We start from the raw sequence: 22,340 nt of genomic DNA, 5'->3' as shown, positions 1-22,340 counted from the left end.
TTCTGCTAAGAGGTTCAGAGCCAAATTCATTGGTCAATGCAGGACGCACTTGATCACACCCTGTTAGCATAATCATCTCCTTTTCTCTGTGTGACTTCTGAGCATTGTAACTTCATTTGAACAATCATATTAAATAAAAACTTTCATTGTCATCTGCTACACCAGCCCTCTTATTTTAAACAGTGGGAGCATAAATCGCAATAAATATGTAAGTAACCATGCCTTTACTTAAAATTCCAGTACCAAAAAATGGCGAATCGAAGACAGCGGGGGTGGGTTCGAGCTCTGTAAGCATCGGAGAGTTCTGATCCAATAACAGGCCTGCAGGCCAGACCTGGCTGCCGCTGGCCCCTCTGCCCAAGGCTGGGTCTAGAAGGACAGTCCTCACTACCACACCTGAGATACCTCCTCAAAAGGCAAATTCCCAGGGTCCCACCCCCCTTTTGTGTCAGCATTTCCAGATGTGGCCTAGGAAGCTACAGGCTTAACAGTGGACCCCGCATGATTCACATCATCATAGAATCCAAAAAACGCCAGGACCCATATTTCTCTGAGGGTAGTGAAAAGGCCATCAAAACCACCCAGAGGAGCCTCTTAAAAATGCAGATTCTTGCCCCCTGCCCCGCTAGGATCTACTGAATCAGAAATTCTGAAAGTGGGCCCTGGAATATGCATTTTTATGAGCACTCAAAGTTGCGCCTATGGGCTGATGTTTATTCACTGGCCCTTCTGCAGTGTGAGGCACAAGGTGGCCAGGTCGGACTGTCTGCTCAGTGTGGCAGGGGTGAGGGAAATGATTAAAATATGTATAGCCTTCTTCTATAGGCAGCTGAGCAGCACAAACCCGTCTACTACACAGGGTGTGGCAAAAGTAGGTTTACAGTTGTGAGTATGCAAAACACAGAATTTCTTCTTGTACTATGATTTATTAACTATTGTACTAGTATTTTCCATACGAACCACTGTAAGTCAACTCTTGCTCCCCCCTGTATGCAATGCTGTGTTGTAGAGTTCCTGTAAGTTTTTACACACCTCCTTCCTTCGGAAGCACTGCAGTGCTAACAGAGGGCTCCTTGCTCTTTTGGGTTGTTTCATAAGGTAGAATTAAAGCTTACAGATGTTTGTTTCCAAATCTCAGGACCCACTGTCCGGTTGTGCAGCCCCCTCAGCCTGTTCCATTACAGGGCCAGCTCTGGGGGCAAAGGCCTGGACCTAGGCCAGACTGGCACAGCACGGAAGGTGTGGAAATCAACCTCTCACAGTTGACATGATTCTACTGCTTGGACCGGTATTAATAATGGTCTCAGTTTTAGCTGGAAGTGAAAGACGAGGCAAAGTGCCCTTAAAGCAGTGGGGACGGATCAGTCATAGCAGAAATATACATGGCAGGGGGTGGGGGAAGGGGTCACATTCCAATTAAGGTTAGTCTTAATTGTCTACTTACCTGTATGTCTTAATCAATCCAGCCATCCACCTGCCTACCCGACATTCCAGAAATACACACATAGAGTACTTGCCAATGAGCCAGACATGTTAAGGAAATATGGGTGGGCCTACCTATTTCCGCTCACATCGTTTTTGGCCAGCGATCAGGCAGTGACTGTACGCTTCCTGATGCTGCATACACGGGTCCCTCGTAGCACCTGTTAAGTCTTCTGCCAGGCCTCGGACCCAGGGGCGCTGAAGTGGCCACCACCACTAGATCCCTCACAGAAACATCACGGCTGTGAGCATTCTTCAAGAGGAGGAGGGAGGACAGGTCCAGCGGCCTCTTCCCACCAGAGCTTTGGCCATGGAAGTAGTACTCCGGGGGCAAGGGGAAGTTTCCTGGAAAGGCAGAGGCATCGGCATTATCAGTTTGTGCTGCTGGACTCGCAGCCCCACTTTCTGGCAAAGGCCATGTCCGTCTAGGGTCTCCTGGCCTAAATCTGACTCAGAATCAGAATCACCCGTTGTTCCTTTTCTCCAAATGGTTTCTCTTCCCTGTTTTTCCATACCTTTTTTTTTTTAAGATTTTATTTATTTATTTTTAGAGAGGGAAGGGAGGGAGAAAGAGAGAGAGGGAGAAACATCAATGTGCGGTTGCTGGGGGTCATGGCCTGCAACCCAGGCATGTACCCTGACTGGGAATCGAACCTGCGACACTTTGGTTCGCAGCCTGCGCTCAATCCACTGAGTTATGCCAGCCAGGGCTTGTTTTTCCATAGTTAATGCCCTCAACTGGTGCATACTTAGCTGAACGGGCCTCAGCTGAATGAGGGTGCCTGGACATAGCATTCTATTTTAATTTTTCTTGTCTTTCAATAAGACTGGAGGCTGCCCAAGGACAGGGTACACCCCTCCTTCAGACTGGATGCTCCCCCCAAATTAGGATTGATTCTGTTGTTTCCTCCATCCCCTAAGCCCTTGGCACTTCCCTGTACAGGCTGGCACTCACGTGACTGGTTACTCAACAGCAGCTTTGAATTGTAGAGCGCTGGGGACAAGGAGAACTTCTCCCTCAGCTGAGCCTTGGTGAGTATCTCTGACATCAGATGCCGCTTCTTCAGGTTATTCTTTAGCAAAGCCCATCTCGGGTTCAGAGCCCCCAAGAAGCGCTGGGATTTTGCAGGCAGAGAAACTTTTGATATCTTCTCCTGGAGGAAGTGCTCGGCAATCTGCTGTTTCTTGCACGTAAAGGAGACCACCCTGCCTACCTCCGGGCTGCTGCGTTCAGAGCTGATTGTCATGATGGTGCTCAGGAGAGACTCGGGGGTGTCTGAGACCCGGGGAGTCGATTCCGAGGTTTCTGCTGAAGTTAAGGGCTAGAAGAGAAAACGATCCAAAATGAGACTGTGGAAAACAGAGGGCTCCTTTCCGTGTCATTCTTCATTTAAACAGGCTGGGCTGATTCTATCAGCAGGAAGATTGGGAAACAGTACGTTAAACGCTAGGGCAGAGGATGGCAGGGGACGTCCACAGAGGTTTCTCTGGAGGTCTTTACGTAGGGCAGAGGTTTTAAACACTAGAGAATGGTAATCAGAGAAACAGGTATTATTTCAGTTATTGGGCTGGCAAACATGAGAAGGTGTTGGGGGAATGCAGAGGCACAGGGACTCTCATACACTGCTGATGAGCATGTGGGCAGCCATTCTGGTGAACCATCTAGAAATACCTGGTCAAATAAGATTACAAATACCCTGTGACCAGCAACTCTGTTCCTAGGTATACATTTAAAATAAGATGTTAGATGGCTCCTTTTTAAAAATTATGTATGCCAATGTTCCCAGCAACATTATTCTCAATAGCCAAAAGCAGCCGGATGTCCACTAAAAGATGAATGGATAAATGTGGTATATAATGGAATACTATTCAGCCTTAAAAAAAATAAGAAAATTCTGATATATAACAGAACATGAATGAACTTTGAAAATATTATGCTAAGTGAAATAAGCCAGACACAGAAGTACAAATATTGTATGGTTCTACTTAAAGGAGGTACCTAGAGCAGTCATAGAGACAAAAAGCAAAATAGAAAGGAACAAAATAAGGCAGAAAAAACACTTGAAGAAATAATGGTCATAAATTTCTCAAATTTGTTGGAAGCCATCAATTTCCAAAACCAAGAAGCTCAAGAATACTAAATACAATAAATACAAATAAAACTACACTTGGACTCATCTTAATCAGAGAGCTGAAATCCAGAGATAAAGAGAGTAACCATTTGAAAAATGACACATTGCATATAGGGGACAGTGTTATCAATTAAAGAAGGAAAAAGAGAAAAAGAAGGGAGGAAGAAAGGAAGGAAGGAAGGAAGGAAGGGAGAAAGAAAGAAAGAAACCAGAAGATAGTGGAACAACATTTTTAAGTGCTGCAAGAAAAATAATGTCAACCCAAAATTCTAGGTCCAACAAAAATATCCCTCAAAGTAAAACCTAAATAAAGGCATTTTCAGATAAACAAAGGCAGAAAACTCATCACCAGCATATAGGGGTGCATTACAATAAATACTAAAGGGAGTTTCTCAGGCTAAAGAGAAATGACATCGCACAATAAATAAATCCAAAGTAAATAGAAAAAAAAAGTATTAATAAAGAGTAGAAATCAATGAAATCCAAAGTCAGAAAATGAAACCAAAGCCCAGTTCTTTGAAAAAAGTAAATACATTGATAAATTCCTAGCAACACTTACCAAAAAAAAAAAAAAAAGGTGAGAGATTAAATGAATTACCAATATTGGGAATGAAAGAGAGAGTCTCACTACAGATTCTGCAAACATTAAAAGAATAATAGAAGACTACTATAAATAAATTTTTCACATATACATACAACAATAGTTAAAACGAACCAATACCTCAAAAAGAAAAAATTATTCAAAATAAAAATCATAACTGTTAAAGAATTGAATATGTAGCTTAAGATATTCCAAAAAACAATCCTTAAGACCCAGATAGTTTCACTGGAGAACTCTAACCAAATATTTAAATAAAAATAATGACAATTCTACACAATCTCTTCCAGAAAACAAAAGAGGAAGGAACACTTTCATATTTATTTTCTGGAGTCAACATTATCTTAATACCAAAGAAAGACAAAGGAAGTAGAATAAAACAACTATAGACCAATATCTCGTATGAACACAGACATAAAAACCCTCAACAAAACTTTAGCAAATGGAATCCAGAAATGTGCAAAAAAGAAAAAATACCCTTGCCCTGACTGGTGTGGCTGAGTGGGGTGGGTGTCGTCTCACAGACAGAAAGATTGCTGGTTGTATTCCCATTCCCAGTCAGGGCACATGCCTGGGTTGCGGGCCAGCCCTCCCCATTGGGGGCATGCGTGAGGCAACTGATTGATAGTTCTCTCACACATTGATGTTTCTCTCCCTCTCCTTCTCCCTCCCTTGCCATCTCTCTAAAAATAGGTAAATAAAATCTTTAAAAAAATACCCATGACTAAGTGAAGTTTATTCCAGTGATGCAAGGCTGGCTCAATATTTTGAAAAATCAATCTTTGTAATCTACCATATTAACAGTCTAAAGTAGAATTGTATAGTTAAGACTTGAGCATTTCAAAATATATAAATTTAATATTTTTTAAAAAAGGAAAAATGGGGTTCATGAGAAAAAAATAGGACAAAGAATGAGATAAATAACCCAATCAAATTTAAGTAAATTTTAAATTCATGCATTTAAGAAATCTTTCCTTTGCAAAGAAACATACTAACAAAAGATGGTGGATAGGAGAATGGAGGTGGGTATCAGGGGAAATGGGGTAAGTACTGGGTTGGCCAAAAAGTCTGTTTCATTTTTTCCATAAAATGAAAGATACATTTTTTCATTTTCACTGATAACTTTATTGATTTGGATATTTTGAGAGTGTTGGCTATCTCTGGCATGGCATAACATTGATTATTCTCAATTAATATCTCAATTTGATCACTATCAACTTCAACTGGTCTACTGGTCTACCCAACTGTGGAGCATCATGCAGTGAGAAATCTCTAATGTGAACTTTGGAAGCCACTTTTGACATATTTGATTAGTCACAGCACCTTCTCCATACACTGCACAAATCCTTTTTTTGTATTTCAGTTGCATTTTTACTTTTCTTGAAATAATAAAGCATAATATGCCAAAAATGTTGCTTATTTTTTTCTATCTTCAATATTAAAATGGCTATACAAAAATACACCAATTTTTATTTTTTTAAATGTTCACTGATAATAACAGCTGTCAACAATACACTCTAACAACATTAAATTGTTTCCAATGAAGTTAAAGACAACTAAGTGCTACTAGAGCCATCTTATGGAAAACAACAAATGAACATTTTTGCCAACCCAATACATAAATAAAACAGGTAAATGTGTTGAATGAACCAAGTGTGAGGTAGCATCCTGAACCAAAGATTTTGATTGAATCAATCTCCTGCACATGAAATAAAAAAAAAGGCCCTGGCTGGTGTGGCTCAGTGGATTGAGTGCCTGCCTGCAAACCAAGAGGTAGCTGGTTCAATTCCCAGTCAGGGCACATGCCTGGGTTGTGGGCCAGGTCCCCAGTGAGGGGCAGGTGAGAGGCAACCACACATTGATGTTTCTCTCCTCTTTCTCCTTCCTTTCCCTTCTCTCTGAAAATAAATAAAACATTTTTTGGAAAAAAAAAAAGAGAAGAACCCATAAGGATTCAATCCTTATCTCTACTTATAAAAAGAAAATGTTGTTGCCCTATTTTTTAAATCTCTTAACAGTTAAGTAGTACTGCTTTAACGCTTACGTTCATGAGGAAAGAGCAAAGGCATGCTTAAGAAGTAGCAGTGATATTAAAATAAAAGCCAATGCTCACTGCATCCTGTGCGTCAGACCACACTCTGAGCATTTTCATGAATCCTTTATTTAATCCTCACAGGAATCCACTGGTAGGCCCGCCATTTTCTAGATGGGAAACTGAGGCTTATGGAAATTAAAGTGACAAGATGGAAGCCATATATATAATAAAAGGAGACTCCAGGTCCAAACTGTATTCTTTTGGTGCATGTGTGTGCTTAAAAAAACACATAACACAAAACTTGCCATCTTAGCCATTTTTCAGGGCACAGCAGCGTTAACTGCATGCCCATCGTTGTGCAACAGATCTCTAAACTCTCTAACTCGCAGAACTGAAATTCCAGACCCACTAAACAACCCCTCTTTGCACCGCCCCGCAGCCCCTGGCCACCACCATTCTCCTGTCTGTTCCTGAGAGCTGGACTGTGCTAGATTTTGCGTGTCAGTGGAGTCTGTCTTTTCATGACTGGCTTATTTCACTTTGGAGAATGGTCTGTTTAAGTCCTTGGCTTATTTAAATGTGGCATCATTGTTGTTCTCCAGCTGTAAGACTTCCGTACAGAACGTGGATACTAACCCCTCATCAGACATATGGTTTGCCAACGCTTTCTCCCATTCCACCGGATGCCTGTTCACTCTGCTGGTTAAGTCTGATGTAGGCCCCACTTATCTAGTTTTGCTTTTGTTGCCAGTGCTTTTGGTGTCGTATCCAAGAAATCATTGCCAAATCCAATGCCATGAAGCTCCACACTCTCTTAAAGGTGTTAATCCAACTGTGAGTTGTAAACCTATTAGTAGGTCATGAAATTAATTTAGTGGCTTGTAACAGATTATTTTTTAAAAGAATAAAACAGAATAGCACAGAATAGAAAATATCGAATGAGTCACAATATTTAGTATGGCGAAGCATTGTTTTAGAAGTTTTTTCTAGGCGTGTATATATGTGATGGACTACAAAATAAAATGGATCTCTACTGTGGGCTGTGGTTAGAACTTTGAAAAGACATTGCCTTAAGCTATCCTGCGCTTGGACCAAGCAAAGGCCCAAAGATGCTGAAAATCTCCCAGTAGTTACAGTAGGGTCATCACACAGCCCTTGGTGGGCCTAATTAGGGTGAACGCCAAAGGCCTGTGCTTCAACTGTCAGGGCCACATTCCTGGGGCAACTTAGTGTCTGCAAAAATAGAAAGTCAACTGTCACATTAAATTAATATTTTTGATGTGAATTCTATTGGCCTTGTTTGTTTTGATTTGGTTTTGTAGTTACATAGAAAGTATAAGTATAAACATTTTGTATCTGGTTTTATACTTGTATATATTTATAAAAACAATTTAAGTCTACATTGGGGATCTCAGTTTCCTTTCATTTAAGAGGTGTCCATACATTAGCGGTGTGTAAGAAACACTGTTTAGGTGGTATTGGGTTTAAGAGTGCCCCCTCCCCGAATTCATGTACACGTACAACCTCAGAATGTGACCTTAGTTGGAAGAAGGATATCTGTAGGTATAGTAAGTTAACACAAGGTCATAGTGGATGAAGGTGAGCCCTAAATCTGATGATCGGTATCCTTACAAGAAGGCCATGTGAAGACATACAGAGGAGAAACAAAAGGGGGAGAGTGCACGCGACAACAGAGGCAGAGGTTGGACTTATGTGGCCACAGGCCAAAGAGTGCCCAGGGTGGCCGGCAACCACCAATAATTAGCACGAAGCAAGGACGGCTCCTGGAGAGCCTTCAGATGGAGCATGGCCCTGCTGGCACCTTGTTTTCGGGCTGCCAGTCCCCATAACTTGAGAGGATACATTCGCGTTTTAAGCCACCAAGTGCATGGCAGTTTGTCACAGCAGCCCTAGGATTCAAACAGCGGCAGCCAAATCCCTGAAGCACACACTTTCCTGGGTCTGAAAAGAGGGAACACGTAGGACGGCCTTTCTAAAAAGCCTAAGAGTGTCGGTCTCTACTCCTCGCAGCTAGTTCCACAACTTGGACTTGGCAAGTGGGAAAACCGAGGCCCAGGGAGGGGAAGGAGCTCGCTCAAAGGGCCATGGGACATCAGGGGCAGAGAGGGGACAAGAAAGCAACACTCCCACCACCACCTCTCGAGCTCGGCCCTCCAGGTCGTCGACCGCTCCACTCACCACCGCGCCCGCGAATATGTTCACTGCAGAGGCAGACTTGGCTTCCTTGATGGTGAGGATGGGTTTACCGAGCTCCAGCCCAGGGCAGCTGAGAAAACTTGCGTTTCTGAGGTCGGGTACGGAGGAGCAATGTCTCGCGGATGCAGGCTTGGGAGGAGCAGGGTCATCCTCCTCCTTGGGGGCCTCCTGGTCAAGGCTGCTCTCTGTCTCCATTTTCTTCGCATCTCTGACATTCAAGAGCATGTCAAGGGCGCAGGATTCTAGTGCCAGTGGCTCGAAGGACTGGAAAGGAGGAAACCAAACACACAGCTCCTGGGAACCCAGCTCTGTCTACTTCCAGATTCATCTGCACCCAAGAGCAGGTGCAGAGGAGATGCGGAGGAGAAGGAAAGCGATCGGTGTCCAAGTCTCCTAGGGAGCTCATGGGTGGCTTCGTGGGGTCTTTGAACCACTTAAAGCTATAGCTTTGTATGCTTTATGGCAAGAGACTCCATAGCTTTCATCAGATCCTTGGAGAGTCTACAACCCCAACGAAGTTGTAGGAAAAAACGAAAACACAAAACCCCGTTCTGATCCTGTCCCTTCGGGTGAGTCTTTGAGAAGAAGGGGATGGACTGAAAATGAGCTGAATCTCTCCACTGAGCCAGAAGAGAAAGCTAGGCAGGGAAGGGGAATCCAGAGATTCAGATCATAGGACAACTGGCCCCCAGCCAGGACACGGCCCACACCTAGAGCCGAAAACAGGCGGGAAGGGCCTGGCTGTGGTCAGTCACCCGTGTAATGTTCGGAGGGTCCTGCCTCCTAGAAGCTCCTTCCTGTGGCCTCCTGTCTCAGCTGTGCCCCTGGCCTCCCGGAAGGGAGTGTCGCAACCCAAACTGGAGTTGGGGACAATGAATATGTGTAGTCCTGGAGCCCACTCTCTACGTGGGGACGCTGCTCAGCCTCCCAGCTCCTCACTCCTCCTGGAGGAGGCGAGAAGGACAGAGCAGTGAGCACCCACTCTGCCTGGATGGAGGGGTCCTCTGAGGGAGGCTGGGCTCCTTGTGACTTCCAGGGTCCCCCGCGGCGGCCCAGGCCTCCGCGCAGCCCCATCCCTTCAGTGTGTCTGGGCTCTCAGGAGTGGTCTCCTCGGCAACCACCCACGGATTGGCCCCAGCCGGGGAAGGGTGCTGGGCACCGAGGCTCCCCTCCCCTCCAGGTTTACTTGTTTGGAGGCATGGGTGGCAACGGCCTTGTGTTTCTGCCGTCGCGCCTGGTGCCAGCTTCTCAAGCCCTTGCCTCTCGCTTGTTCGCCTGCCGACTCCCCCTGCATCTCTGCCTTCTTCTCTTTCGTTCGGAAGGGCTTTTTCTCCTCTTTTAGCCTCAGCTTCTGGATCAGCTGCCTGCCCGTTGAGGAAAAGGGAGAGTCATGTGGGTTAGGGGTGGGCTTCCCGTGAGGGCATTCTCCTGGAGGGGTAGACAAGACCGGGCAAAGAGCAGAGACCTCCGCATTCTCCCCACCCCGGCATGTCCAGTCTGCACAAATGATTGGAGGTCACAGGACAGGAGGTGCGGGAGCCATCTGCTCGCACACCATTCCCAGGCTAGGCGACAGCATCCCTAAAGAGACGTGCAAGGATGGGACTGCACTCCACTCCGCCACACCTCCATCTCTCGCCCCACCGCCCAGGAGGCCAGATCCCACACATGGCACGTGCTGGGAAGAGGTCCGGGCAGGAGGCCAAAGTCAAGGGCTCCCACATCGGACCACTGCGTATCCTGGGCCTCTCTGACCAGTGATGTAGTGGAAATAATGTAGACGCATGCGTCAGGAGACAGGGGCTCAGTCTCTCTTCTGTCATTATCTCTATACGAGGTCTCCTCTGTCCTGCCCTCTCCTTCCCTGAAATGAGGTGGTGGGCAGGCACTGGACTGGAAGGCAGGAGTCCCCTCCAGCTCTCAGATTATATACCTGCATGAACCAGGAGGCAGCTCTGAGGGGCTGGGCATTCTGGAGTGGGGTGCGGGTACCTGTCTCAGGGGTGAATCTCTAGAAACAGCCACATATCTACTTAACACCCCACGACGGGGAACCTTCCAATTTCTGGTCCTTATGAGACCAAAGCAAATGTTTCCCTAGCCATGGGTGTAGGTCACAGACCCTCCTCGCGGCCCCAAGCCAGTCACCCCACAGGCGGAGCGCAACCCCCTCCACACTCCCGTTCCCCTCGAGGGTGGCTTCCTACCGGGCGTACAGCTCCCGGGCTCGGGAGGCAACCGTGTTCTGGAAGAGGGAGCTGTTGTCCTGGAAGAACTTCTCGTACTTCTCCGAACTCAGGCTGGGATAAATCAGGCGGAACCCTCTGCAGTTTTCCTTTTCATACTTCTCGGTTATCGCTAGACGCAAGGCCTGGAAACCCTTGACCTCCTCGATCCTGTGGGCAACCGGAACACAGGGCTGCGATGGGACCTGGCCCAGGGCTTGGGAGGAACATGGCCACCCTGGACGTCACCTAGGGCCAGGCGGAGGCGGCCCTGCACACAGCGGTCATCAGTCGGTCTTTCCTACATGTTTCCCTGAGAGGACGCTAGCCCCACCGGCACAGCCAACGCCGTGACGCACTAAGAGCTGATTAGAACGGTCTTTCCAACACTTCATTCAATTCTCTCCTGTCACAAGGAAAGCCATTTCCCTCTTGGCTTAGTTCTGACGAGGCAGACTGTCCCCACCCTCCCAAGTCACAGCCCCAGCTCTCCTGTCCTCTGGAGAACGACAGCTTGTGCTTTGCTAAATCTGAGGGGCTTCTGGGATGAGCTCAATGAGCTTTTATGAGCCATGATGATCTCATGCTTCCTCGCAGTCCCCTGGGAAGGTGGAAGCTAGGGGAGGAGGAACGGTCAGTCCCTCTTACAGCAGGGACACCAAGTGCCGCTGAGCCATCCAGGGCCAAGTCACGGGGAGGAGGAAGATTCAGGACAGAGCCCCGGCTGCTCTGTCACCGACGCTGCCTCCTCCGCAAGGAGCGGAGAGGAAGCTGGCACGGTGGAGGCATCCTAGCATCCCAGGCCACACGGTCCTTGGGCTCTGGGCGCAGACCTGCACTGACCATCGAGGTGACCCAGTGCAAGTCAGTTCTCCTTCCAGAGTCTTTGTCTCAGCTGCGCAAACAGGACCGTTCCACACCTCACCTGCCTACCACCCTCCTAACGGCGGGGGGGGGGGGGGGACGGTACAAGTGACAGCGCTCTGAGAAACACAGTGCCGTCCGGACCTAGATGCTATCGCCCCACTCCCAGTTCGGTCTCGGAGGAGGGCCGCACGTGAGGAGGGCGGGGGCCACAGTGGGGTCTGAGAGTCAGCACGGGCCTCTCCTCGCCCAGCCTCCGCGTCTTCTGACGCCACGGTCACTCTGCAGAAGAAGGCCTCTCTGCAAGGCACGTGCTTCCCAGCGGGGAGCAGGGACACGCTAGTTCCTGCCGGCGTAGGAACAGGGGGTAGGACTGACGAATCTTTCTCTTTGTAAAAGTAAAGGGATGGTTTTACTTTTTTTTTAAATTGTTGTTCAAGTACCGTTTTCTGCCTTTTACTCCCATCCCAGCCCACCCCCCCAGGTTTTCTTTTTGTATTGGTAACCCCTGACTCTTCATATGATATTAATAAGCTTATATATATTATATACAGTTATGTCTATAACATAAGTCTTCTAAAATAGAAACAAAGGAATATTCACAGTAAAACGATTCAAACTGCCACATTCCATAAATATAAACTAATTTTCCGAGTAGGATAATCATTTGTAAGAGCTGACCACCCTCCCCACCAATTCCAAGCAAGGTTCTTAATAGCCTCAAGCACAAATTACAGTGCCAGGCATTATGCTAAGCCTTTTACACACATTATCTCATTTAATTCCCCCCAATAACTTTACGTATCATTAGCTCCATTTCACAGAAAGGACGTCGAGGCTCCAAGAAGTGACATAAAGCCACGCAAATGGTAGGCTATCGAATCATAACTTGGACCGGGACAGGCCAGTCTTATTGGGAGTGGGGAACTCATTAAAAGAGGGGGTCCCTGAGGGCAAGGAGTGCCCCTGTACCTGCTCTCCCGAGAACGACACTGCTGCAGGAACCGCCCCCGTTGTCTCTCCTCCTCCAGGACTTTCTTTTTGTCACAGCTCCCCAGGTTGATCAGGACCAAGGTGTCATACAGCAGACTGTCCTTCACCTCTTTATCCAAGCAGGAGTCCGTGGAGAAGCTCGGAGAGTGGTTGACCTGTGAGGGCAAGACGGCAGCTGGAGGCTGGGCTGTCCAGGGTGCAAGCAGAGAGTGAGGCCCAAACGCCACCTGTGGGGAGCTACCTAAGCCCGCCTGGGGGCCCCGGCTACCAGGATGAGCGAGAGGGAGAGAGGGAGAGAAGGTCTGGCCTGGAGCCACAGGGAGGAGAGGAGGAAGTGGAACCCCCTCTCGTTTAACTAGCTTTTATTTTGGTCCTTTCTTCGTGAGAAGCACCAGGCAGGGCTCCAGCCTTGGTCTCCCCTCTGTCGTGTGTGTGATGACCTCTTACTTGCACTGTGCCTCCACAGGGCCAGGCGGGAGGGTCAGTCCACAGGGCCAGGCGGGAGGGCAGGGCGGAGAGAGGAGTGATGCATTCTGGGCCCTGACCAGGGTTGCGGGGGAGACAGGTGGGAGAAGGGAGAGGACTCATCCCTGCTCACGGAAAAGTCCATGTTGTTCAGAGGTGCTATGTGACATTTGAGGATTTCTAGCAGTTTCTGCAGGCTTGCTCCTGATAGCTAATTCTGCTCTTTGGGTAAGACTGTCAAACAGCCATATTCCCACCCATACCTGGGAACAAAGGCTGGGAGGGAAGGAACGGCAGAGCCCCAGGGACCTGACCTGTAATTCTGGGTTCTCTGCTCCGGGGGCCGACTAGCTGGCGCTAGCATCTCTGACTGGTACCACCCCCACCCCACCCAATCTGGAAAAGAGACGGCCACCAGAAGCTTCTCTTCCTCCTCCTCCCACCACCCTGTGGGCCTAGGGGAAGCAGGAAACTCACTGAGTGGCCCCCCACCCATTCCTGTGGCCATAGACACCAGGCCATTCTCTATTAGTGTTTGGAGCTGAGTGGTCCAGTCCCCTGAGAGCCAGGCCTGACGGTTCCCATCTGATCTTCAAATTCATCAACCCAGCTTTTTAGCTTTATTTTTTATTACTTAAACATTTTTTCAGCCCTAGCTGGTGTGGCTCAGTGGATTGAGCACCAGCCTACAAACCAAAAGGTCGAGGGTTCAATTCTGAGTCAGGGCACATGCCTGGGTGGCAGGCTGGTGTCTCTCTCCCTCTCTTCCTCCATCCTTTCCCCTCTTTCTAAAAATAAATAAATAAAATCTTTTTAAAAATAAAAATAAAATTTCTTTAAAAAATTTTTTTCTTTCCTCACCCAAAGACATATTTATAGAGAAAGGAGAAGGGAGGGAGTGAAATATCAATAGAGAGAGAAACATCCATTGGCTGCCTCCCATACATGCCCCACCTGGGGATCGAACTTACAACCTAGGCATGTGCCCTGATCAGGATCCAACCTGTGACCTTTCGGTCGATGCTTCAGCCAAATGAACCATACCGGCCGGGGTCATCAGCCCAGCCTTGATGAAGAACACTCCCTTTCCGGGAGACGACTCAGTTAAAAAGACAGAGCTGTCCTTAGAGCCACTCTGCGCCTGAGATCAGCGTTTCCGAGTCTCCGTGAACCTCAGAGAGGCACAGGGAGTTCTCCAATTCCCGGCCATCTACCCCCCTCTGGTGGCCACTTCTCACCTAAGGGCCAAGCCCCAGGCAGCAAGCACTGTGGGAGGACCCGTCGAAATTCAGTCAATGAAACGGATCTGGCTGAGCTGGGCAGGCGCAGAGGCGAGCCTGAAGCTAGCTGACCCCAAGAACAGCGGCCAGTTTTCGCCCCTCGCCCAGCCTCCCTACCTCCAGCAGCCAGGGCTTGAGTTTGCGGTCCAGCAAAATGTCGAAGCCCAGGATCTCGAAGCAGGCGCTGTTGAGCGTGTGGTTGGGGAAGCAGGTGTGGTAGTTGTGCTTGATGACGGGGTAGGCGGAGATGATGGTCTTGATGATGACGTCCTCGATATCTCTCCATACCTGCTCCATATTGTAGCCGTGGCTCTCCATGTACTTGTTGAAGGTGGAGAGCTTCCTGGGGGGCGGGAACCAAAGGCCAGGATGAAGGGCAGCTCACCTCTGGTCCTCTAAGGCCGCGGCACCAGAAACTTCTGGGGAAAGTAAGGTGCCAGCGCCCATGGGGATGGGCACCCAGGAGCTAAGGCGTCACCAGGACTATGTCAACTCGGAAGGGGCCTGCGGGAGCCTCAGGGCCACACTCCTCAGGACTCCACAGCCCGGGAGTGGGCACGGATATAATGAAATGTAAGACCTGCCTGGGCACTTTCACTGTGACCCAGAACATAGTGAAGATGATGAACACAGGGGAGGTAGTTGATATGAAAAGTGGATTGTCTCAAAAGATGAGGAAGGGAAGGAAGAAGAAAGGTGAAAGGAAAAAAAGAGGGAGAGAAGGGAGGACTCTGCCAGCAACAAGACCCAGAAGGCCAGGGCAGCATTCTAACCTTCAAGGAGCTCAAGTACAACAGGGGACACACGACAGGTATGTGTACCAGGCAAAGGGCAGGTAGAGGCTCCGGCTGATGTTGACCATAAGGGCGGTGGGAGTCCAAAGGTGGAAAGGTCACCGTGGGTGGCTACACTCAGATTTCACAGGCTTGTCCTTAGAGATGGAGCCCAGTCCCCTCCCCTGCTAAGTGAGGACACAGATGCTCGCAGAGAAGATGGGTTTCACCCACCCTGCTGCGGTTCTGTGGCTGGACCAGAGCCCAGAGCCCAGCACAGGAGGCAACATGGAAGCTTAGGGAAACAGAAGGGCCTTCGAGAATGTCACCCCGTGTTTTCCATCAGAACTGAGCAAAGGCAGAGAGGGGGGAACGAGTGAGGACTATGTATCAAATGTGAGCTAAAGAGTGTCCTGCCCTGGCTGGTGCGGCTCAGTGGATCGAGTGCCAGCCTACACACTGAAAGGTCGCTGGTTCGATTCCCAGTCAGAGCATATGCCTGGCTTGCAGGCCAGGTCCCCAGTTGGGGTGTGCAAAAGGCAATCGATGGACATATCTCTCGCACATTGATGTTTCTCTCTCTCCTTCCTCCCCTTCTTCCCTTCTCTCTAAAAAATAAATAAATAAAACATTTTTTTAAAAAATAGAGAGCATCCTGGCAGAACTCCGTGGATGAAATAGCACAGGCAGCGGTGCCCGGTGGTTAAGGTATGTCCTCAGAAGTTGTTATTCCAGCTCCACCGCTTCCTAAAGGCGCCACCTTGGGCAGGTTGCTTGGCCTTTTTACACCTGTTTCCTAATAGGTAAAATTAGGATGGTAATAATACAGTGTGTTTGTGAGGATTAACTGGATCGAGGTATGCAGCTTTCTGGCCTACAGCAAGTGCTCAAAAAATGAAATGTTGACTATTAGTGTAATAGTAAGAACAGTGGAAAGTGGGGTCTGGTTAAATTACAGTCGTTTGAACTTGATGTTCCAGGCACCGAGGAGCCACACTGCTTACTGAGAGTGGAAGTAATGAGCACACGGAATATGTAAGAATAACAGCACCCACTTGCACAGGGGTTATTGTTTTTTAAAGCCCATCCATACGCATCATCTCAATAGGTCCTTACAGCATGTGTGTGAGGCTGGCCAGCCAGGATTCTTATTTTATTGCGTCATTTTACAGGTGAGAAAATGAGGGGATGGACAGGGCAGGCAGAGGTGCCCGGAGCCAGGGGGGAAGAATGAGGAGGTCAACGCAGGCCTTGGGTCTAGGGCTACAGTGAGGTCTGGGCCTGGTGGAAAGAAGGGGACAAAGGGACATTTGAAGGAGGAATGTTTACGATTCAAGGACTTGCTGGGACAGGAACCTTCCAAGATGACACCAGACTCTGACGCTGCAGATGACAAAGTGCAGAAGGAGAAGCTGGGCGGGGGAAGCTGTTTGGAGCACTGAAGCGGGGAAGCCGGGAGAGGGGACGCACCCGCAGGGGCTGGGGGGGGCGGGGGGGGGGAGCTGAGCCTGAAGCAGCAGGGAGCATCCGCCTGCAGCTGAGATGGGCCTGGAGCTCAGGGGACAGCGGCCAGGCCACCGAGGACAGGGTGGGGCGCTGGAGGACAGCTGACTGCTCCGGCAGAGGGGGTGGATGGAGACGATTGGGGGGGTGAGGTCAGGCTGAGAGAGAGGTGAGGAGAAGGGGTGAGAGGAAGGAAGAGGCAGGCAGGAGGAGGAAGGAAGGCAGGGCTGCAGAACAAGACCACCCTACGCCCTCACTGCAGTCCTGACACTCCGTGACACCCCCGGTCTCGAGGACCCCAAGCGTGTTGTTGGAGCGTCAGTTCTCACAAGAGGAGGGAAACGAGGACCCTTCCGTGATATGCCCTCAGACTAAGAGAAAACAGAATAACATGAACTACACACACTGCCCGTGTTGCTCTCATGGGTCATTTGAGTTTCACTGTGTCCCCATGAGGCAGGCGGAGCAGGGGATATCGGGAACGGAGCCTCATCACCTTCCTTTTAAAAGCCAAAAAATGGAGGCTCAGAGCGATGAAGGGACTTGCCCGAGGTGACTCGGCGGGCCAGTCGGAGAGGGGCCGGCAACCAGGCCTCACCGAGCACCGCAGCTCCACGGGCAATGGCGCAGGAGGCTCAGCTGGTGCCCGCAGCCCCGGCGGGGAAAAAGGGTGGGAGGGCTTCGGGCTAGACGGGTGGCTGGTGCCTCCTGGAAACAGCTGGCCACACCCAGCACGTCCCCTTCAAGCAGGCTTAACCTAGTGATTTTCCATCCGCTTTTTGGAACTCTGCCACCGAGGGCGTCGCCACATTTCCCCGTGCACCGTGCCTCTCAGATGCTCTGAAGTCAAACAGGTGGCCCGTTTATCAGCCCATTGAATCTGGTGCAGGAGAAGGAGCGAGTGCCCTGGAGTCCGGCAGACCCACCTCCTTGTCCCGCTGTCGCATTTAGAACTGTGTGAACTTGGGCAACTCACTGAAGCTCTCGGAGACTTGGTGTCTGTATCTGTAACATGCAGATGGTGCCTAGCTCATAGCTGTCACCTACACAGGGTAAATTATAACACCTCTGCCACAGCGTTGTAAACATTTAATGAAAAAAAAAAAAAGAAAAAGCTGCACGCAGAGCACCCAGCTCAGGCCCCAACACACAAGAGGCCTCTACAAATACTGCCTCTTACTTTCCCTTCTGTCTGGTCATATTCGCATTCTTCAGTCTCCCTTTCTCTTTAAACCTCCAGTGAGACCTGATTAGATGATTAGACGGCAGTATGCACATAAAAGCTGCTCGGGAAGATACTCACGCATTCCTCTCATTTTTTCCCTCCTTCTGGGGAATGAGCCAGCTAGTCGCATGCCATGTCACACCAGGCATCGCGACACAGCGTTTGGGAATCTCTACTGGAGCAACACCCCAGGGAACCACAGGCTGAGGGACAACCGCCTGGCGTGCCCCTTTCCCGAGGAGGGGCGGCCGTCGGTCAATGTTGGTTGGTTCGGAAATGTCCGAAGGGCCAGCGGTAACAGAAGTGAGCCTTGGGGGGTGTGTGTGTGTGTGTGTGTGTGTGTGTGTGTGTGGTGTACCCTGCTGGGGAAACAGTTCACGTTTACCTCTCCTCCTCCCGTCCTCCTAAGGTTTACGACGTGGCCTTCTTTTAATGATTAACCGCCAGAGGGCAGAGACTAAGGAGCCTGTTGTGGGTTTAGAGGCAAAGAAATATTTTCTGAGAGCATGTGACCCACGATGGAAGCACTGCGGGGGACTGGCAGGGTCTGGGGCAGAACCCCCGAGAGCAGCCCCGAGACTGGCAGGGAAAGGGAAGAGACGTGAGGCCACTCGCTTACCTCTTGCTGCCAGAGTGAGCATCTTGAATGAAATTGGAGCTGTGCTTGTTAATGGAGTAGTTAGTCAGGTGCATGCAGACATCATCCTGGCGGAAGAGACACAAGTCTGTGGGGTCAGAGCAAGGGCAGGCCTCCCACTTCCTGTCCTTGCCCTCCCACGGCCCCTGAGGCTTAAAGAGATGGAGAAGAAAGGGGAAGTCCCAGGGCTTCCTGAAAGTGGCAAAACAGAGGAAGTAAGAAGGGGTACCCTGCAGTATGAGAAACTCCTGTTCCTCCGAGGTTGGGTGGTGCCCTGCCTGAGGGACATGTCAGGGGTGTGGGACTATAGCACTGGCTTTGCAGTCAGGCAGACTTGGCCTTGAGTCCCGGACTGATCTCTTCCTAGTGCTTCGACCTTGGACAAGCCCTTCTGCCCTCTGGGTTTCCATTTCCTCTCTGTAAAGGGAGGTGATGACCCCTGTTTCTGGGGGCTCCAGGGAGAGCTAAAGGAAAAAATGTATGCAACCCCGCACATGGTAAGTGTTCAGCAAGTGAAGGCCAAGGCCACGTTTGTGCACGTGGATTTAACTAGGACTTTGTATCACGCTAAGGGAGGAGGGGAAGGCGACGTGGTCCCCGAACTCACCAGGTTTTCTGTGCAAGGGTGAGAGTAGGAGGTGGTGGCGAAGCGGGCCAGTCCTTCGTTATACGTGAAAATCCTGAGAGGGTCACAGGACGTCATCAGCACGTAAATTCGTAGGTCAAACTTGAACCCGTCAATGATAAAGGGCTGGGAGGGGAGAAGAGAAGTCACACAGGCGTTGGAGGAGGATTCGGACTCGAAGATCATTAGCGCCCACCTAGTTCTCGCGGCGTCGGCTCCGACGTGGCCTCTTGTTCGAGAGTGCAGACTTGGCCAGGGCTGGGGGCGGGGTGCGGGGGGGTTGGGCTCTGTGACCCGCCACATGGCCTCGTGGAAGTCACTAAACCACACTGTGCCTCAGTTTCCTATTCTGCCAAATGGCCTGAGGAACTGCCTCCAAGAGAACTCCCATCCGCTAAACAAAATAACATTAAAAAGTCCTGGGATAGAGAGCATGTTGTCTCCACCCAGGGCTATGCTGTCGTTGCAGTGCTGACCTGGGCGCTGCCACCCAAGCTTCCCCCTCCACGCACACTTCCAGAGGGCTCCCTTCCGGCCGTGGGCGAGACCGCTGTGCCCTCTGACCTCCAGTCACGGAGTAAAGCAGGTCACCATGATCTCTCCAGGACTCCTCTCCTCTCCCCAATGACCTGGGGCCCCCACAGATGAAAGGCGCTCTCTCAGCCTTCGTCTGTTAGAGGCAAGGGGCCAGCCTGGCAGGGCCAGACCGATGCACAGGGGTACAAGGATGAGGGACACTCTGGCCCAGGCACATGTCACATCCCTGGTCAGAGGCTTGGTCAGACAAAGTCCAAGGCAGAAGGCAGGACTCAGCTTTACAGCCCGCCCGCCCTCCGTTCCCTCATTTCACATTCGGTCCAGTGGAGCTACAGCCGGAGGCCGCCGTGGCGTAAAATAACTAATCACGATGAAGAAGTACCTTGGAAATATAGAGCTGACAGATCATGTCCTCCCCCGCTTTGATTTCTTTCGCCGTCCGGGTGATGAATATACCTCTCCCTTGGCAGCCCGAATCCGGCTTACAGATGTATGTCTTGTTTTTTCTTGACCTGCTGTAGTTCTGCAAATCTCCCCAGCTACCAGAACAGGGAGGGAACAAGATACACTCTTAGCTGAGGAGCAGTAAAAAGGAATGCTAGCTCTTTATTTAAAAAACAAACAAAAACTAATGTGACGAAAGCCTTGCACTTGATAGGCAGGCTCCCAGAGGTCCGGTGATCGGAGAGACACTCGCAGTGGAGAGGAGATGGGCTTCCGAGGGAAATCGGGCCTGGATGGAGCCCAGGCAACACCCTGGCCAGCGTAGCCCTTTGCAAGGACCTGACTTCCGTGGGCCTCAAGTCCGTCATCTGCACCACGAGGACAATGACACCCATCTCGTCCCTATCATCACGCAGGCAGCGTGCTGGTGCATACTGCACACCCGTGACATCAGGCGTGACCAAGGAGTTTGATTTTCTGGGCCTGCAGAGCGGAGATCTGGAGTTCTGGCTCTGGCCCCAGCCCAGGGGGGCGGCCCTGGGTCAGTCTCTTGCCCCCCTCTGGGCTCAGAACCCCCCCATTAACATCTCCACTCCAGCCGGAGTGTGAGGGAGCAAGTACTATTATTGAAGACGCTTTGCAGAAAGTATATTCAGAAGAAAGAAAGAAACTTAGTAAATGGTAAGTCTCAGTCTTGCTCTGTTTCTTGATTTGCCTTTGAACTCAAAGGACCCTTGTGACCACGGGAGAAGTCACTCAACTGCAATGGTCCTCGGTGGTGACGAAACCTGGAGGCGCCTGCTGACCTGACTGATGGCAAATGCATTTCCTTCTAAGGTGCTGCTGAGCCCTAAAAGTTGTTCCTGACGAGCGAGGGAACCCTGAAAGCACTGGGCGAAGAGGGAAGCGTGGGTGTCTCTGGGGCCCGTGCTATATGAGTACAGTTCTGAGGGTGACACTCAGCGTCCCCTCCACCTCATCTCAAAAACCAGACTGTACTCAGTTTGTGTTCATGTCATCTCACGTTTCTCCTGTTTCTTGGTGGTGTAGTCCAGAGTATGTTATGCACCAGGAATGGATGTCCAGTTTCAAGATGGGCAAAGTGAGGCCAGAGGTGGGGAAGCACTGACCGCCACCCACGGCACTGCCATGGGGACAGAGGGCAGGCATGCCGCCTTGCTCCTGACCTGGGCATTAGCCGTCACCTCCCTCCCTGCAGAAGTGCCCATGGTCCTTAACAATCCAGAAACTATATCGTTAAAAGGCTGAAACAAATTCAAAATCAACAGCTTTCAAAGTCAGGATTCAATTCTCATCCCAACAGCGGGCTCAGGCTCCAAGGCCACCAAGCCTTGAATGTCATCTCATTTTACAGGCAGAGCCTGGCGTCTCCTCAGCCTCGACCACACCCTACCTCCCTTCTCTTCCTGAACAGGAGAGAGAGAGAGAGAGAGAGAGAGAGAGAGAGAGAGAGAGAGAGGGAGATGGCAGATCCCATGGGATTAAATGGACCAGGGGCGGGCAGAGGAGAAGGAAGCACGGTGGGCACTCACTCGGCAGGAAGACACCAGGTCCGAGGGAAAAAGTGGAAGTCTTTAGGGAACAACTTTAACATGCGGCTCATGTTCCTGGCCAGCAAGTCCTTGCGGCAGATTTCACTCATCCCCGGGAAGTGATTGATTTTCTGCAAAGGAAGCCGGAATCCATGAACAATGGGGGACACGGCAGTACCTGTGAGATCCCCTTGGGGACCACGGAGACCCCATGGGGTACATGCCACACATTTGCTGAGAACCGGCTCAGACCCAGATACCTGGTAACTTTTCATTTCCATCACCCGCTCCAGCGACACGGAGAAGTCGGTCCAGTACAGAGTCCAGTCCTCGCCCTCCCCGCCCTCTCGGAGGCCGTACTGCTGGGCAGCCCTGCGCACTGCCGAGGGGTTGGGGGAAGAGAGGCCTGTTAGCCCGGGGAGTGGGGGAGGAGCACCGGAGGGACACACCTCGGCCCCTGGGGACCGAAAGCCACCCTGCCCGGCCCGGCCCCATCACTGCTGTGACAGAAACACAGAGTCGAAAGCTCTTCAGGAAGACAGCCCCCCCGCCAACACACACACACAATCCCCACAGGTGGTTATCCGGGGTGAATGTTTCATCCGCCCTGGCTTCCCCCTGCCAGGGAGTAGGCCTCTGGCTTTCCCCCAAACACGGAGCCCTGAGTGTTCGGGGAATAGAAACCTAAATCCTTAACATCAGCCAGAGCCCAGCTTAATGAGTAAGGTGAACTGGCAGGAAAAACAATTACA

The 22,340-nt window shown here is 50.2% G+C and overlaps 1 protein-coding gene across 1 annotated transcript; it reads right to left on the bottom strand.

Annotated features, from left to right (window-relative positions):
• Positions 1-1,557: 1,557 nt before the first annotated feature.
• Positions 1,558-21,956, bottom strand: TTLL6 (tubulin tyrosine ligase like 6). Its single transcript, XM_045837141.1, is given in 13 exon segments — positions 1,558-1,653; positions 1,655-1,827; positions 2,438-2,804; positions 8,447-8,728; positions 9,651-9,828; positions 10,672-10,860; positions 12,526-12,701; positions 14,409-14,634; positions 18,412-18,497; positions 19,037-19,180; positions 19,974-20,130; positions 21,589-21,719; positions 21,849-21,956. Coding segments are annotated over 13 exon segments (2,226 nt in total). The 5' UTR covers positions 21,870-21,956.
• Positions 21,957-22,340: the final 384 nt, after the last annotated feature.

This window comes from Phyllostomus hastatus, unplaced genomic scaffold, assembly GCF_019186645.2.
Source record: "Phyllostomus hastatus isolate PE091 unplaced genomic scaffold, TTU_PhHast_1.1 phas_contig_210, whole genome shotgun sequence".
Taxonomy (NCBI): domain Eukaryota; kingdom Metazoa; phylum Chordata; class Mammalia; order Chiroptera; family Phyllostomidae; genus Phyllostomus; species Phyllostomus hastatus.
Note: the sequence above shows the minus strand (reverse complement) of the source record. Positions and strands in the feature narration are given on the sequence as shown.